The sequence below is a fragment of the Bipolaris maydis genome, assembly GCF_028858645.1.
Source record: "Bipolaris maydis strain C4 unplaced genomic scaffold PSV08scaffold_11, whole genome shotgun sequence".
Classification (NCBI taxonomy): domain Eukaryota; kingdom Fungi; phylum Ascomycota; class Dothideomycetes; order Pleosporales; family Pleosporaceae; genus Bipolaris; species Bipolaris maydis.
Window position 1 is genome coordinate 668,736 of NW_027093867.1, and position 15,938 is coordinate 684,673.

Sequence of the window (15,938 nt, forward strand, 5' to 3'; positions counted from 1 at the left end):
CGATTGAAAGCCCACAGTGGCTTGAGCATTCCCATGATTCGGGCGAGTGAGTATCTGGGCGATCCTGCCTTGGTTAGCTATTGACGCGTTGTAGGGTCCTCGGATCTTGCATCACGATACGAAGTGTAATTAATGGATACATGGTGAGAATGGAGTCTCAAGTCAGGTCTGTCCAGTCATTTTCGGTTGGTGCATTATTAACAAGCAGGTTCATTGCATTCCCTACACCAGTTGTAATTGGAGCCCATATACTGATGACCTCGCTTCCGCTATGCTCAGGGTTAGGACTGGGGTGCCTGGTGAGCCTGGTACTCTCAGGCTGACGGTGATATTCGGGGGCCCCTGTCTCCCCTCATCGCTGTAAATCCAAGGTTCCGTGATGAAAGGTGAGTTGTACGTAAGCTGTGATCCATGCAAGTTCTCTCTCTTGTAGACACGACGCTGTTGTTACAGTATACGACAGCGTCCTTCAAGCCTGGTAATGCGTTGTCAAACTCAAGCTTCTTGCCTAGACGCGAAGCATTTACGAGGCGTCTCTCTGTGCATGTCGACCAGGATGCCATCCACTCGCAAGAGTGCTGGAAATACTTAGATGCGAGGTAAATAAATTATCGGGACCCGTATCGGAGCGGTTGTAAAAGCCCCGTTTTTGCCAGCCCCAAGTAGCGGCGTGGCCTACGTAGTTCTTCCACGAATGACGAGGGGCAAGTGGGGTTGCGCTACGGGATTGTCACGATAGTTGAGGTGGATGGGTAGTCGCGTGGATGACTTGCTAGTCGAATAGAAGTCTAGATCTGTTCTCCTCCAGTATAGAAAGGAACACTTTTCTTCTTCAGTCTCTTCACTTTTCCTCTCTTTTTTTCAAATTTGATCATTTGTTGAAGGCAGTTTAGTTACTAAACAAACTCTGCGGGGTATCACTCTGCGTTCCGAAGACATTCCGAATCAGAATCACAGGACACATCACAGTCATGGTTACGATTACAGGTGTTGAGACGAAGGACGTGCGGTTTCCGGTAAGTCGTATAAACAATCAAGGGCTTATGTTAGAGATTAAGAGGCTCATGAAGATATAGACGTCCCTTGACAAGACTGGCTCCGATGCTATGAATGCCGCTGGAGATTACTCTTCAGCTTACTGCATCTTGCACACCGACTCAGAATTCAAGGGTCATGGCATGGTGAGTCAAATATTTTGCTTTCCAATCAACTGTATAGAAGAGTTGGGTCTGTAGGACTATTGGCTCTGTAGACAAAGTGCTTCAGCACAGTCCCTAAGCGTAAAGGACACTATTTCTCACAACAGAACACCTGAACCATGACATGTTTCTAACTAAATACCAAGACCTTCACAATCGGCCGTGGAAATGAGATTGTATGTACCGCCATCACTCACCTAGCAGACCGCATCAAAGGCCACACACTCGACTCCCTTGTGGCCAACTGGGGCAAGACCTGGCGCCATCTCGTCAACGACTCACAACTCCGCTGGATCGGCCCCGAAAAAGGTGTCATCCACCTTGCCCTCGGCGCCGTCGTAAACGCCATCTGGGATCTCTGGGCCAAATCCCTCGGCAAGCCCGCCTGGCGCATAGTCGCAGACATGACGCCGCAGCAAATCGTCGACCTAATCGACTTCCGCTACATAACCGACGCCCTAACCCCAGCCGAAGCCCTCGAAATCCTCACAAAAGCTGAAGTAGGCAAGAAAGAACGCCTCCAGGAAGCCCTCGACAGCCGCGCTGTACCCGCCTACACCACGTCTGCGGGCTGGCTGGGCTACGGCGAGGACAAGATGCGAAGTCTGCTCCAGGACACGCTGTCGAAGGGGTACAGGCATTTTAAGCTCAAGGTGGGAAGTGATATTGCACAAGATAAGCATCGTCTGAGCATTGCACGCGAGATTATCGGGTTTGACCGTGGAAATGTGCTCATGGTTGATGCGAATCAGGTGTGGAGTGTTCCAGAGGCAATTGAGTATATGAAGGAGTTGAAGGAGTTCAAGCCGTGGTTTATTGAAGAGCCGACGAGTCCTGATGATGGTACGGTCCTTAACCTTGTCCTTTTCCCCTCCTCTTCCATCCACTATCTTTCTCTTTTTCCCCCTTCTCCGTATGTTTGAAGAGAAAAAAGGGAATGATGGACTGACTTGAAAATAGTCCTGGGTCACAAAGCCATCCGCGAAGCCCTCAAGCCCTACAACATCGGCGTCGCCACTGGCGAGATGTGCCAAAATCGCGTCATGTTCAAGCAGTTCCTCGCCTCGGGCGCAATCGACATTTGCCAAATCGACGCCTGCCGTCTCGGTGGTGTCAACGAGGTTATCGCCGTGCTCCTCATGGCTGCCAAGTTCAACATTCCCATTGTACCGCACTCTGGTGGTGTAGGTCTGCCAGAGTACACGCAGCATCTTTCTACGATCGATTATGTGGTGGTGAGCGGTAAGAAGAGTGTGCTTGAGTATGTGGATCATTTGCACGAGCACTTTTTCCACCCGAGTAGGATTGAGAATGGGTACTATGTCACGCCCATGGATCCTGGGTACTCGGTTGAGATGAAGCCTGAGAGTATGGAGAAGTTTAGTTTCCCTGGTGGCAAGGATGGGTGGTGGCAGTCTGAGGAGGCAAGGCCGATTTTGGAGGGTGTGAAGATTTAGAGTTGTCGTACTGTCTTTCCAAAAGTAGAATCATGAACTATGTTTTTTTTTGCACGGCTGGTTTGGAAAGATGTGCAGTATCATGCTGTGTAGATGTGCTTCCAGTAAATTTTATTCTCGAGAAGAATAAAATTAATCTTGTCAGAGATTGGGAAGTCGACATCAATCTGTTGCCTGATTGTCCATTATGTAATGAATTAAGTGACAAAAGGAACGCAAGTAACTGCCTTTGTGTTCAATTACGGACACACGCGTCTCAACTTCTTGCCTGGCCCCCGCAATCTTGCCCTTTGTTCAGATACCTGGGTCCAAGAAAATTAAATCGTATGGGATCTATTTTCATGAATCTACTTATGAACTATGTATCCTTGGTACCATTCCCTGCCCTGACTACCCGTTTCATCGTCCAATTGACCTCCCTTGTCTCCGTTGTTTCAAGAGTTTGAAAGACATGGTAGCCCGTAAGCTTGAGTTGCGCTATGAGCATTTAAGAACTCAATTCCTTATCGATCCCTGCATCGTGAATATAGAGTGCTTAGTGGCGGAATGAACCGAGGCATTCTTGCCTGCATTGCATCAACTTCAAACACGCTTCTTTGATCTTCCTTGCGTTTACCTCGTCCATGCTGCGGGAAGTCTTTGTACGGATGCTTCATTCGCGCTGTATGGCCTGAAGAAGGACAGTAAGTATGCATCATACAAACGCGCCGTTGTTGGGACCGGTCCACCTCTCCTCAAGGATTTGGAAGGATACATGCATGGACAACAAAATACCAGTTCAGAGCCCAACGTCGGTCTCTCTCTTTGCTAGAGCATCCTGTAGGCCGATCACTCCTTATTATCTTATATGTCTCAACATATATGCTCCAACAAAATCCAGCAGATCCCATCGGCCTTGGGCTTCGGATTCTGATACCTCAAAGTATGCCAACGCACCTATCCTCTCTGCCAACTCGTGACCCTGTGCACATGGTAAGTTTTCATCCCATCAATCAGATGCCAAACTTACCCATGAAGCAGCAAAGGGCACTATGGGTTGAGATTTCAAACTTGTGCGCTTTGACATGCTCAGGCGGTCGTTCTTGTATCCGACAAGTACTCTTGGCACACCAGGAAGATGCTTTTCAGCTTTTGCGTTACACTTTGATCGTTAGTTCTGATTCTGTAAGGGTATCAAGTACAGTTAGACATACTTTGCACGCTGTGTCTACGAATTTCTTAGACTTGTTGATGTCGACACAGATCAACAGCACATGGGTGTTCCCATAGAAACCACGACGCAACATTTCTTGCTTTTTCGCCTTACTCAAATCCCCCGCCGTACCGATATCCCACATATCAAGACCAATCTCACGGCCTTTGACATTGACGACTGTATTTCCGAGGTCTAGTATTGCAGGTGTTACTGAGCTTGGGGTTGGGCGTCGGCTTGACGTCCATGGGCTGGCAATGTATGCTTTGGCACACAGCATATCTCCAAGCAATAATACATTTCTCCATATAACACCAGCTGGTGTGGGTTGTGCTGAAGAAATGGGCGGATTTGATATCAAACTTGCTCGGTCCCAATTTTGCTGTTCTTGATTCTCCCGCGGCAAATCGGCAGAACCATAGAACCCTTTTATACAGCTAACTTCATGAAGGCACGCAGCGTCGAGTGTCATGTTTGAGAAAGAAATTTGGCAAATAGGGCAACACGTGAGACCCGGATATCCTGGAGGAATTTTACCACCAGGTGTCGTACTGGCGTGTGGGTACGCGTCCCATCCTTCAAAAAATGTTGATGTAGAATAGATCGATCCATCGGTTGATGCTGCATGTGAGGGGACATTTGAAGCTGAGCTGTGCATATTAGGGCCAATGCAGGGATATGTATCCGGGACAAAGGATGTGGTGTTGATGCTCGGCTTCTGAACGCTCGGAAAGGTCTGGGAAGAACTTGCTGCAGCACGTCGATCCGTTTTTTCGCCTTTAAATGCGGCGTAAGACTTTGCTAGCAGTCTTCCTATGAACCCTTGGCCAGTGTTTTGTTGATCTTCCATGGCTGAATCCGACGCATTATGCCGTATGGGTGAATTTTCACCAGATGTTGACACATCACGCCATTCCCTTTCAATGTAGCCCGGATTATCTGGATCTGAAGGCGAGTGAAGTCTCAGGTCAGTGTTGAATGTACTATCTGAACACCAGAGAGGTGCCGAGGGACCCTCTCATAGTGCAGGCAGTTCCCTTCTTTTGGAATCTTTAGTTGTGTCGAGTGTATGAGGCTGGATCGCTGAGAAACTTGAGCTCTCTTGATCCAGTTTCCTACTTTCATTGTCTTTTGCTTCCACAGGTGTTATTTCTGGGGAATGAGAGCTCGAATATGGGAGGAAGGTTTCGACACGTTTCTTGAGATGAAGTGGTTGGTCGTCCTGATCTCCAAACGCTACAATGTCGGTTTCCGTGTGTGGAGGATCCTCTTCTACAGGCCCATGTGGTTGTAGCATTGCTTTTTCCATCCGTTCCGTCGCGCTGATAGCAATATCTGGCTCAACTTGTAAGTCTAGGGTGGACGGAAGTTGTGGCTGAATGATGTCTGCTGGATCCAATTCGGCGGACTGGAACTTTGAATTCGAACGCTGCACACCCCATGTATGACCGGAAAGTAAAGCTGCATAAGCCTCTTCCTCATCTTCTTTGCCCTCCAGTTGGCATATCTTTATCAAGAATTCTAAACAGCTTTCGTAATCCGTCTGCCCTTATTCACCTAGTTTCTTGAATCCTCGCAGGGAATGACGAGCTTGAAGGTGAGCATCAACATAATCGTGGTTCTTCATCATAATCTCGGCCAGCTTCATAGTATCCTTCAAATAGAGTGCGTCTTTTTTACCCACTTGGTGCTCGGTGATCTGTAATTTCACCCCCATTGTTGCTTTTGCTTCGGCCCATAAGCCCAGTGCGCGATAGCAATCGGTGATGTTCTCCAGTAGTTCGACCTTTGACACGCCGCAAACTGTCAAAATTTGTGCCATTGTGAGTGATGCATAATTCGTGTTTGAAGAAAACCTCGTTAAGCAGTTCTGGAAACGACGAACCGCACCCGTCAAATCACCCTGCCCCTGGCGTTTCTTACCTTCTTTGAACAAAGATCTAATCATATCGTTCTCGATATCTGAGTCAGTATCTGAGTGGTACCCAGTCATTGCATCGCCATTACTAGCGTCAGGAGGGGCGGGTATAGGAGCTTCCACATCCTCGTATTCATATACGGTATTTGAGGCGAACCAGCGCAGCATAGGTTCGTTGACATCTTTGACAAAGACATCGCCAAAATCAGAGCCACATGTGCCAGTTGTCTTGCCGTTTGAATCTACGTTGAGGTTTGTTGATGCAGTTGCCACAACGTCGGCGGCTGATCGAACACATTCCCGTAGATTGGTCATGTATTGGAGTTTATAATTGTCTGGGTCATTCGGATCTACAACTACGAATTGCAATTTGTCGATTTTCGCATTAAGAAGAGCGCCAAATGAGCGGAATTCATCGTAGGGCTTGTCAAGTGTTGGAACAATCTTGTCTGGTATCTTTTCAGTCGATTTCTGAAAGGTTACCTGATTCCAACTAGAGGTTGATTAGTGGGGGGAAAGTACGTGGAAGAGCAGGACCTTGGTGGGCGTTCATGTGGGAAGCCACAATAGTGGTCAGAAAAACGGCAAGAGCTACGCTGACTTACAGAATGATTGTGCTAAGCGAAAGCTGAAGTGCAGCGTGAGAAGATTGGATCTGCTCCCGATATTGCGCAATTTGTCCAGAAGCGCTCTTCAGTCGGATTAGCTTCCGTTGAGCATCAAGCAGTGATGTCTTCTTGTTGACACCGTCCAGGAGGTCGTACAGCTTCTTTAAGGTTTCAGTGCCGTCGTTCAACGAGCGTGCGAGGTTTTTCCAGTGGCTGCCTGTATGTCCGGTCGATTGCAAGTTTGATTTGATGTCGTCCTGGTCAATAGTCTCCTTCATAGACTCGAGTACTCGCTTGAACCCTTCAACATCGCTGAGAAGGCCAGCGAGCGTCGTATCCACGGTGGTCGCCTCATTGCAGAACTGGTTGATCAGCACAGTCACTTGGACGGAGACTTGTATGAGCGTGATTATGCTGGCAGTGATTGATAAAGGATCCGACATTCTCAGTCATTTTCTGTCGCAACTGAAAACGACAATAACGGTGGGAGACAGACTGAGTTTGAACAAAGAAGGCTCCAACGGGGCTGTGTCAGCTGGTGGCGCTTGAACTCAGCCTCGCAACCCGAGGCAGATCTAGCCGCCGATGAGGCTGTAATTGCCGTCATAATTGGTTTCTCATTCGGATCTGGAGTTTACGGGGTTGTTTCAAGGTGAAATCTCGAGCAATTATCGTGAGGGAGCAGTGTCGTGAGGGAGCAGTGTCGTGAGGGAGCAGTGTCGTGAGGGAGCAGTTTCGTGAGGGAGCAGAATACTAGCTACTAGAGCATGAGTGGTGTTGAGGCAGGGCCCGAAATCTGACTATGTACATAAGTTATGATCACGTGATGATGATAGTAGTAGTAGCACCTCACACGATGCATTAGACTACACATTCAAGAACCTTATTTTGTATGCTAAGCTGCTGCTTTTAAACCGAGTAAAAGTTTCTCACGTCAATCAGTAAGTTATGCATGGCAAAGATAAGGATGACGCGCTACAGGTATTGGACGCTCTGAAGCTGCAAAGAAACCATGAAACCAAATATGGACAAGTAACAATTAGCAGGCTAAACAAACAAGTCAGAATCCGATAATTACCATTACTGCCTAGTGCCATTTGAGCACATAAAGAAATTTCGACAGCACACCATGAGCAGGCCTCCTACTCAACTTTCAATCCCATCACCTCGAGTCGCTCCTTGACCACTACTATACTCGACACTCCACATTTCCAAGCAAACCCGCTTGATTCAATCGCCGCCAAACACCCTTACCTCCCATATCCACCTCACACCTACAAACCACCCATCAAGAACAACCCAGTTTCGCGCCTTTCCCTCCTCCTAACCCAGAAACAGCCCTTTTCCATCCGACACCCTCCCCTTCCCGCGTCTACTTACCCTACCCTACCCTACCCTCCCCTGATCCCAGTCCCCGCGTGGCCAAGCCGACCCAGGTCCCGCGTATACATCGCAATGCCGCGCATGTGGGATCAAGGCACGCAACATCCAGTCAGCAAAGTGGGAAATCTCTACACAGCCCGCTCCCGCCCCGTCTGAAACGAACGCCTCAAACACGTTGCGTTCGTTCTGAGGCACAAAACCACCAAGCAACAGCGAAACCTCACTGCCCGCGCCTCGAACTCATCGGCATAAACACCTGGATTAGGAAGCTTGCTCAAGTATGTGTTCAACGACTGTTGCAGGAACCGCTTTTTGGGGTGTTTTGTTCGCTGCAAGAACGGAAGGAGAAGGCGGGGATGGGTGGGCGCACGCTTTATGGTTTTGTCTGACGGGTGTGTGTGTGTGTGTGTGTGGATGTTGGGCAATTTAGTTGAAACCTGGGAGCCTGAGTTCGCCGAGCTGTCAGGCGAGCGTCAGATATGTCTTGGTGGACACTCGGGGGTGTGTCAAACGCGGGTCTTCTTTTAAGCCCTTTTTGTGTGGCTGTGCTGAAAGGGCTTGGGTGAGATGGGGATGGGTGAGGTGGGAGGGGGTGGTTGATGTTGTGTGTAGTGGAAAAGTGGGGAATGGGAATTGTGGGGACGGGGGACGGGAGCGGTTGTGGTGAGGGTTTTTTTGTAATTATGGCGATTTTTCTAGAAGAGTAGTAAGAAGGGTGATATAGTAGGGTTTATTATACATTTGCTTTTTTCGTTTTCTTATAGGAAGATAGATGGTTACGCGTCCATGTCAGCTAGTTTGATTTCCTTTTTGGCTAAAGTGTAATTTCGACCTCGACCGTGCTACGTACGTACTCCAAACCGAGGCAACCAGGCATTTCACGGACTACGCGCGGCTGGAGAGAAGATGCGACATGTCGCGACGAAAAGAGTAGTAGAAGACCGGATAGCACGGGTGAATCGATATAATCTGAATCCTTAGTGTTCAAGTAGCGACTCCTAATTATCTCTTTTCCTTATCGTCGCGCTTAGGAGACGAAAAGGCAAGAGCCAAGAACCTGGATTTTGGATTCAATGCCTTGCACTCTTCGGTATCTTGGATACTTTGATGATAACGTGTATTGTATTGCGCAAAATTGCGGTTCAAGGTACCCACGGCGGAGGGTCTTGTTTCGCCAAGCCGCTGTCTGTAACCCAGGGTGCATCAGAAGATGCTGAAACATGGCAAAGAGGTCTGCGCATGACATGAACCGCCTCTGAACCATCCCCCCTTCAATTAGCAGTACACATGCCAACACTTCTAGTTCTATCTACTATGGGTATGATATAAGGGCGGGGGGCGCGGATCGGTTGATTCTAGGAAAACTACTAATGGTGTGAGCATTACTCGCAAACCTCAAGATCATTCGTTATTTGTACATCTACTCTGAATCTTGTCCCTACAGTCGTTACTGTAAACCAAAGAAAATACACCTTTTTCCAAAGATGCGCATCGAAATCCCAATCGTTTGCTTAGCAGCAACTAGTGTCATCGCTTCACCAATGTCTCCCCCTCTATCACGGAGACAAGATGCTGGAGTTGGTGCGGGTGTTGCAAGTGTAGGAGCATGTCCCGTAAGTCGTCGACTATAATGATACAATTACCTGATGTGTTACTAACAATGATCTGCAGATGAACTGCTGGAACGAGGCAGCAGTAGTAGCGGGCTGCGATCCCAACACAGACGATGACTGCTTATGTGGTCCGTTTTTCAGTGCTGTGACTTCATGCACAGCGGGCGCGTGTAGTATTGGTGAAAACCTAGGTACGTCCAGATCTTTCGTCTCTGCAATGACCACATACTGATACTTCCGGACATAGCTGCACTAGACTTTCTAAACGGGCCATGCGAATAGAAGCGTGACAATGATGACGAAGAAAAATCATGAGACTCGCGCAAAGCGGCATATATGAGGACGTGTACGAATACAAGATGAAGGCAGAGACCCGGGAAACGGATACAAGCAGAGCGTCGGCTGTACAACTATACTTACTGTAGCTGGAAAAAAGTATCGACAGGCTTGGCAGTGGTACCAATAAAACCCATGGTACTAGTTTCCCATCATAATTCCGCTTTTCGTTGCAACCATGAATGAAGCTATTTTCAATGAGATGCAACCCCACATGAATGCAGCGTGTGATGAACAACCGTACGGCAGTGGGCTATGGTTGATATGCGCGTGATATTGTATGCAAGACAAAATTACCCAATATGGTTATCCAACACCCCAAGAAGATATCAATGCTTATCCTGTGGGGTTATGCGTACAGTGTCGGAATTCCAAATTACTGTGCAGTAGCGAGGACAACCTTTGGCTGTACATGTTAGTCTCCGGGGAGCGCCAAACTACCATGGACCAATACGTAGCCGTATGTCCCCACTTAATACTGAGTTTCTCATTTGTTTCTCGCCAGAAGACCAACCGTACCCTGTCGTAAATCTACTTGCTCTTCTCGATCATGTGGCGGTATAATGCAGCATCTAATAGGCATGCCATGTTCCGGAAACTGATATTGCTTCACGCGGCTCAACAACCCTACGTTGATTGGATGGACTGGGCAACAATGAAGCCAGCCGGAGAGCACATGCAAGTTTCTGTTGTGTGCACCTTCCGTTACAGACGCGAGTTACGAAAGCTTGCATTACTCACCTGACAGAGTGACTCAACAAAACGGATTCAACAAACAGATCTGGCCAGTTCCGTCTGGCATCATGCTTCCGTAATTCAAACTTACACCTACACCAACATAGATATGTAGTAGGTGTACATATATGTTTTCCATTCGACTCGATGCGAATCGAGCTTCTCTGGGGTCTAGAGGTGGTGATGATGATCCCGGCGCAAACCTTCCCAGAACTAAATGCAGATCGGCACTAGTTTTTTCCCCGCTGCCTATGCCCAGGCGGCATAGGAAATCTATGCAGATCAATGAGGGGAGAGGACGGTGTGACTTGTGATGATGAACATATTTGTGCAGACAGCAAGGAAGAGCGTGCTGTGGATATCATCAGCTTTTGGAAGGGATGTGTGGGTAATCAGTTGACGTAAGGTTGCGCGTCTCGTGGGTCGATCATTGTGCAAACTGTGAGAAGACTGCCCTGGTTTTCATCTAGGATTGACGTATTGTGCATGGGTGTAAAGTGAGTGTTTTTTTGACGTTCTGAAGGGTCTATGATGTGTGTTTGGCCCAAGGCTGTACGATATTCGTCAGACGCTCCACTCTCGTTGCGGTCGAGTCGCCACTAAACGCTTGGCTTTCCTTTTGAAGTTTTTACTGTCGCGTGTTGGTTGTGCGAGCAGATCTTCATGCCCGGAGGCTAGGGACATGACTCACTAAGGTGAGTCTAGGCGGCGAAAGTCTCTTTGGTTGAATTGGTGGCAATATCTTTGTGCGAGAGCCCCTGAAAGCCACTGCCTTATCTCGATCAATGAGCCACAATCAACGGTGCGGGGCCCCAGAGAGCTTAACCGTGGATCAGCCGGTATCATCGGCCATGTCGGTGTTTGACGCATAACCTACTCTTTTTGACCAGACAGTCCACCATTACATCACCGGGGACTGATCGAGACCCTGAAGGTTCTAGACAAGAGATACACCATGTCCATGTCACGATAGGTGACAATTGCAGACCGGGGCGGGTGAAGAAATGGTGGTAGCACTCTGGTAGAAAGTGGTGGTTCCGCCTGACCGAGCCGATTGTTGTAGGTGCAAGGACCCGACTTTTGGCGGCTACGGTGTTCCGACATTGGGCGGCTGTCGCACATGGATGCGGACTGCCAGAAGCACCCCGCAAACGTACATGCTATGAAACTATATCGCATACTTGGAGGGTAATGCCCATGTTGTCTGAAACAGGACATGGAGAAGGCCGGCATAATCGAAATTTCGGGGCTGGGGATGTGACGTCGGAGGGGGACAGTGCTTCCATGAAAGCTTCGACGAAGGCGTACCTTGCATAGCCCGAAGGAGTTGGGGCTGATAAGACGCCACCAACGCATCATTCAGCGGAGCCCCATTGCCCTCAGCGATGGGGTTTCCGAGATTCTCCGATGCCACGTTCCATGATCAGGAGTTGGTCCCCTACTCCGGTGTTGGCGTGCGAATTTTTCTGTCGGCTCGGCATAGGCGTATGCTCGGAGGAAGTAACCCCAAAGCGGGGCGAGCTATTGAGGGACTAGCTGCACTCAAAAAATTTCTCGAACATCAGATAAGAATAGCGGAGCCAGGGTGACTATGCAGGATTAATGTAGTGTATCAGTGCTCAGGTCGCAGTGGAATAAAGTGCAAACAACGGTGCATATGAAGCAAAGACGCCGCGTGATTGCGATTCTCATAAAGGGCTTTTTGCACCGAGGCCGTGAACGTCATCCAGCTCGGGACAGCCGGTCCGTCGCAGGGCAAAAGTCCCCACGATCTGCTCAGAAGCCAAGGACAGGGGCGGCGCCGACGACTGGGGTGCGCAAGGGCTCGAGCTGAAGATAGCCAGCAGTGGGTTATGCGGAAATGGCTTGCTCGTCCGACGTGGGCCTACACGACAAGGGCAGCCCCCTTTGCGTTTGCACAGGGCGAGCCTCGGACGACGCTGACTGATGAAGAAGAAGAGGCGGCGGCGGCGGCGGCAGCATGTGCATGTGTCTGTGTTGATGGACCCGGGAGTATTATCGGGTGATTTGAGGATACATGGTCGGCAGAGATCGCCCTACGTTGGTCTACCGACTCGACCTTCACCTGAGTGTCCGGGACGATGCACAGAAGGCGGGCCGTAGTGGAGGGTAAAGCAAAGTCGGCTTGGTGGCACGGTGCTCGAGCCCTCGGTGCGTGTGCGTGCAGGCAGCTGCGAGTGATGTCGCGATGCTGCGCGACGTGTAGTGTAGGAACGGACAGGTTGGCAACGACATGGTGGCTCGATAGTACTGTTCGCCCTCGCCGTGACCCCAGGTCTGGATCCCCCACAGTGATGAAATCAAACCGGAGCAGCGCCAGCCCCCGCCGGCTGCGGTGCAACACGACTGACAGCCAGCCAGTGGGTAAATTGTGTGCGTGTTGGGAAGCATTATTGGCCATGTCATGCGGCCAATGAGGGTGGTCATGCGCGAAACCACTCGAGAGTTGCACGCATCCCACGAGTCTGAATAGTGCAACACCCAAGTCTGCCGAGATGACGATGCAATGTCGCTGGCAGTGGGAGCCAGTGACAGCGCCTCGTCGGGCAGTGGGTGGGCGGAGATGCGGGTGCTGGTGTTTCTGGCTGCTTAGACGCTCACTGTGTCGGGGGTGGCTGTGGGCTCTCTCGTCTCACGTCCAGAGGGAGAGGGGCGAGGGCAAGAATAGGGCAGCAGAGAAGGAGGCGCGGGATGGGCGTGTCTGTCTGCACTGTACTGCACGATACGATACGATCTGATGGGGCCATGGAAATGGCATGCGGACACAGCCAAAAAGCCCCCAGGTGATGGTGGTGACGTCTCCAGTCTCCAGAAACCTCCCCATACAAAGGCCGCCCTTATCTCTGCCCCAGCCCGGGAGTGCATAGCCACATCCCCACGACCGCCGCCTGCTACTGTGCGTATGTAGTGCACATACACCACGACAGCCTCTACAAGACTCACAACCACCACGCAACCCCACCAGCAACGTTGCATCATCTGACTTGACGGCCTCACTGTCGACCCGTATACCCGCGCAGCCACTGTACACCTGCTTGGCACCCCGGCCGAAGACTGGTACTCGCTGCACACTCCAACCACAGCCTCACCTTGTAGCGACTGGCGACCGCAGCGCGTTCGCCGACACTCACCGCTGCAAAATTTCGCATGCAGAATTCTCACGACTGCAAATTACGTCGCCGGGCTCAACCAAAAAATCGACGCTCCACATCCACAGCTGCTGAACGACCAGGCCAAGGCAGGTGCCGCTAGCCACGGTGCCATTGCATCGCTCGCAATCTCACCCGTCCTCTCCCACGACCCCCAAGGGATCGCCCAAAGCGACTGCGACACCGAAAAGGCCGCTGCTCCAGCTACACCCTGCACCCGCTGCACGCTGCCCTCCGCAAGTCATCACGCAAGTGTGCGCGAGGACCCGCATTTCCTGATACGTCTCCACGACTCGAGCGCCCCCCTCCCCCCCCCCCCAAAAAATAGCCAAGGCGCACTGGCGCACCGCGTTTCTTTCTGCGCGAGCTCCGGCATATCCTCGCCCGCGTAAGCACAGACAGCCCTGACGGCCATCAGTCGACCCCCACACGCCGCCCGCCTAGTTTGATCCATACATATATCCGAGCCCCCCATCCGTCCCCCTTCCCCCCAAACTTTCCCCTCCGCTCACATGCAATCCAACTCTGCCTCGACAGGTTTCGCCAACCTGCTCAACCCCGAAACAGCTTCTCAGAACCAACAGCAACAGCAACAACCACCCACCTCTACACCAACCGCCTCCATGGCCGCTGCCACCGTCAGCCTCATGGCGCCTCTTCTCCAGAACGCCCCGCAACAGACAGAGGAGCCCCGACAGGATCTTCCCAGGCCTTACAAGTGCCCTCTCTGCGACAAGGCCTTCCACCGTCTGGAACACCAGACTCGCCACATCCGAACCCACACTGGAGAGAAGCCACACGCCTGCACTTTCCCTGGATGCACAAAGAGATTTTCTCGCTCGGATGAACTGACTCGGTATGTCTTCCACCAAGCACCTTGTTTTTTTTGCCTGCACACCAACTGACCCCGCTACACAGACACTCGAGGATACACAACAACCCAAACTCGCGGCGAGGCAAAGGCCAGCAACATGCTGCTGCCCACCAAGCTGCCGTTGCTGCTGTACAGGCAGGCCTTATGGAGCCCGGATCTAGCCTTGCACACATGATGCCTCCTCCATCAAAGCCCATTTCTCGCAGTGCCCCGGGCTCTCAACTAGGCTCACCCAACGTCTCGCCACCCCACTCCTTCTCAAACTACTCTCCTGGTATGAGCAACGACCTGGCCGCATACCACCAGGGCGGCCTGAGCAACAGCAGCAGCCCCAGTGGTCTTGCTCGCCCCATGGATCTCCTTGCCGATGCTGCGTCAAGACTGGAGCAACGTCCTGGACACATGTCTCACTCAAGTAGACATCACCTTACGAGCGGGTACCACCCTTACGCCAACCGACTGCCAGGCCTTTCTCAATACGCCTACTCGTCGCAGCCCATGTCAAGATCGCACTCGCATGAGGACGACGACCCGTACTCGCATAGGATGACAAAGAAGTCGAGGCCAGGCTCACCGTCGTCGACTGCCCCGCCATCGCCAACGTTTTCACACGATTCCTGCAGCCCGACGCCAGACCACACGCCACTCGCAACCCCTGCACACTCGCCAAGATTACGGCCCCACGGCTTCAGTGATCTCCAGCTACCACATCTACGTCATCTTAGCCTCAACCAAAACTTTGTGCCAGCGCTTGCGCCCATGGAGCCGTCGACGGAGCGTGAGCAACCGTACGTGCCGAGCCAGTCGTCGGGACTTCGTATTGGGGACATTATTTCCAAGCCAGAGGGTGCGCAGCGCAAATTGCCGGTTCCGCAAGTACCCAAGGTTGCGGTGCAAGATCTGCTCAATGGCCCGAGCAACAGCGGCTTCTCTTCCGGTAATAACTCCGCAACGGCGTCATTAGCCGGCGAAGACCTCTCGAATCGCAACTAAACCCACTCTCGACTCCAACTAGCATGGCATCGGCGTTTTCGGTCAGCGTTCTCTGCTTTTTTTTAAAAACCCTTTTTTTTTCCTCTCTTGCATTTCGTCATATTTTCACGGTCAGCAAGCGATGAGATTAGACAAGGGCGCACACACACACACACAAGACCTTTTTGTAGGGTGGAGCCTGTGGCATATTACGATTTCCCTAACACCACGGGCAAATAGACGTTTCTTTTGTAGCTATCTACTTGTACTTGTTCTACTTGTTTTCTTCTTCTACTACTACTTCTTCTTCTGCTTCATCTTCTTCACTTATTTCGCAGTTGTTTTTTGCCGGATTCAATACCCCGCGAAACCGCGCCAGGCGGTTCGCAATCTTGTATACGCCCCCGGGTCTGCCTCACTTTGGGTAGCTAGCTCGCGGGCAGGTTTGGAGGGGGTGGGGGGCGAAGGGGTTTGCATGTTG

The 15,938-nt window shown here is 51.0% G+C and overlaps 5 protein-coding genes across 5 annotated transcripts; 3 read left to right on the forward strand and 2 right to left on the reverse strand.

Annotated features, from left to right (window-relative positions):
• Nucleotides 1-907: 907 nt before the first annotated feature.
• PSV08DRAFT_403774 (enolase C-terminal domain-like protein) lies at nt 908-2,708 on the forward strand. Its single transcript, XM_014220704.1, has 4 exons — nt 908-1,016; nt 1,077-1,181; nt 1,346-2,042; nt 2,160-2,708. Exons 1-4 carry the CDS (start codon nt 972-974, stop codon nt 2,654-2,656), a joined length of 1,344 nt encoding a protein of 447 aa, XP_014076179.1. The 5' UTR covers nt 908-971; the 3' UTR covers nt 2,657-2,708.
• Nucleotides 2,709-3,494: 786 nt separating this feature from the next.
• Nucleotides 3,495-4,698, reverse strand: PSV08DRAFT_354032 (uncharacterized protein; the record flags this gene model as incomplete). The annotated part of the gene is made up of 3 exons (XM_014220705.2): nt 3,495-3,617; nt 3,666-3,797; nt 3,850-4,698. 3 exons carry the CDS (start codon nt 4,696-4,698, stop codon nt 3,495-3,497), a joined length of 1,104 nt encoding a protein of 367 aa, XP_014076180.2.
• Nucleotides 4,699-4,866: 168 nt separating this feature from the next.
• On the reverse strand, nt 4,867-6,817 carry PSV08DRAFT_354033 (uncharacterized protein; the record flags this gene model as incomplete). Its single annotated transcript, XM_014220706.1, has 3 exons — nt 4,867-5,333; nt 5,406-6,259; nt 6,372-6,817. The coding sequence occupies 3 exons, from the start codon at nt 6,815-6,817 to the stop codon at nt 4,867-4,869; spliced, it is 1,767 nt and encodes a 588-aa protein (XP_014076181.1).
• Nucleotides 6,818-9,298: 2,481 nt separating this feature from the next.
• Nucleotides 9,299-9,902, forward strand: PSV08DRAFT_364288 (uncharacterized protein; the record flags this gene model as incomplete). Its single annotated transcript, XM_014220707.2, has 3 exons — nt 9,299-9,370; nt 9,429-9,561; nt 9,618-9,902. 3 exons carry the CDS (start codon nt 9,299-9,301, stop codon nt 9,650-9,652), a joined length of 240 nt encoding a protein of 79 aa, XP_014076182.2. The 3' UTR covers nt 9,653-9,902.
• Nucleotides 9,903-14,110: 4,208 nt separating this feature from the next.
• On the forward strand, nt 14,111-15,645 carry PSV08DRAFT_8569 (uncharacterized protein). Its single transcript, XM_014220710.2, has 2 exons — nt 14,111-14,467; nt 14,530-15,645. The coding sequence occupies exons 1-2, from the start codon at nt 14,124-14,126 to the stop codon at nt 15,476-15,478; spliced, it is 1,293 nt and encodes a 430-aa protein (XP_014076185.1). The 5' UTR covers nt 14,111-14,123; the 3' UTR covers nt 15,479-15,645.
• Nucleotides 15,646-15,938: the final 293 nt, after the last annotated feature.

What these genes read in the sequence shown, in the direction of transcription:
- PSV08DRAFT_403774 (XM_014220704.1), top strand. Translation starts at nt 972, where the DNA reads ATGGTTACGATTACAGGTGTTGAGACGAAGGACGTGCGGTTTCCG. An exon ending in AATTCAAGGGTCATGGCATG is followed by an intron (nt 1,182 to 1,345) that starts GTGAGTCAAATA and finishes CTAAATACCAAG; the next exon opens with ACCTTCACAATCGGCCGTGG. An exon ending in GCCGACGAGTCCTGATGATG is followed by an intron (nt 2,043 to 2,159) that starts GTACGGTCCTTA and finishes ACTTGAAAATAG; the next exon opens with TCCTGGGTCACAAAGCCATC.
- PSV08DRAFT_8569 (XM_014220710.2), top strand. Translation starts at nt 14,124, where the DNA reads ATGCAATCCAACTCTGCCTCGACAGGTTTCGCCAACCTGCTCAACCCC. An exon ending in CGCTCGGATGAACTGACTCG is followed by an intron (nt 14,468 to 14,529) that starts GTATGTCTTCCA and finishes CCCGCTACACAG; the next exon opens with ACACTCGAGGATACACAACA.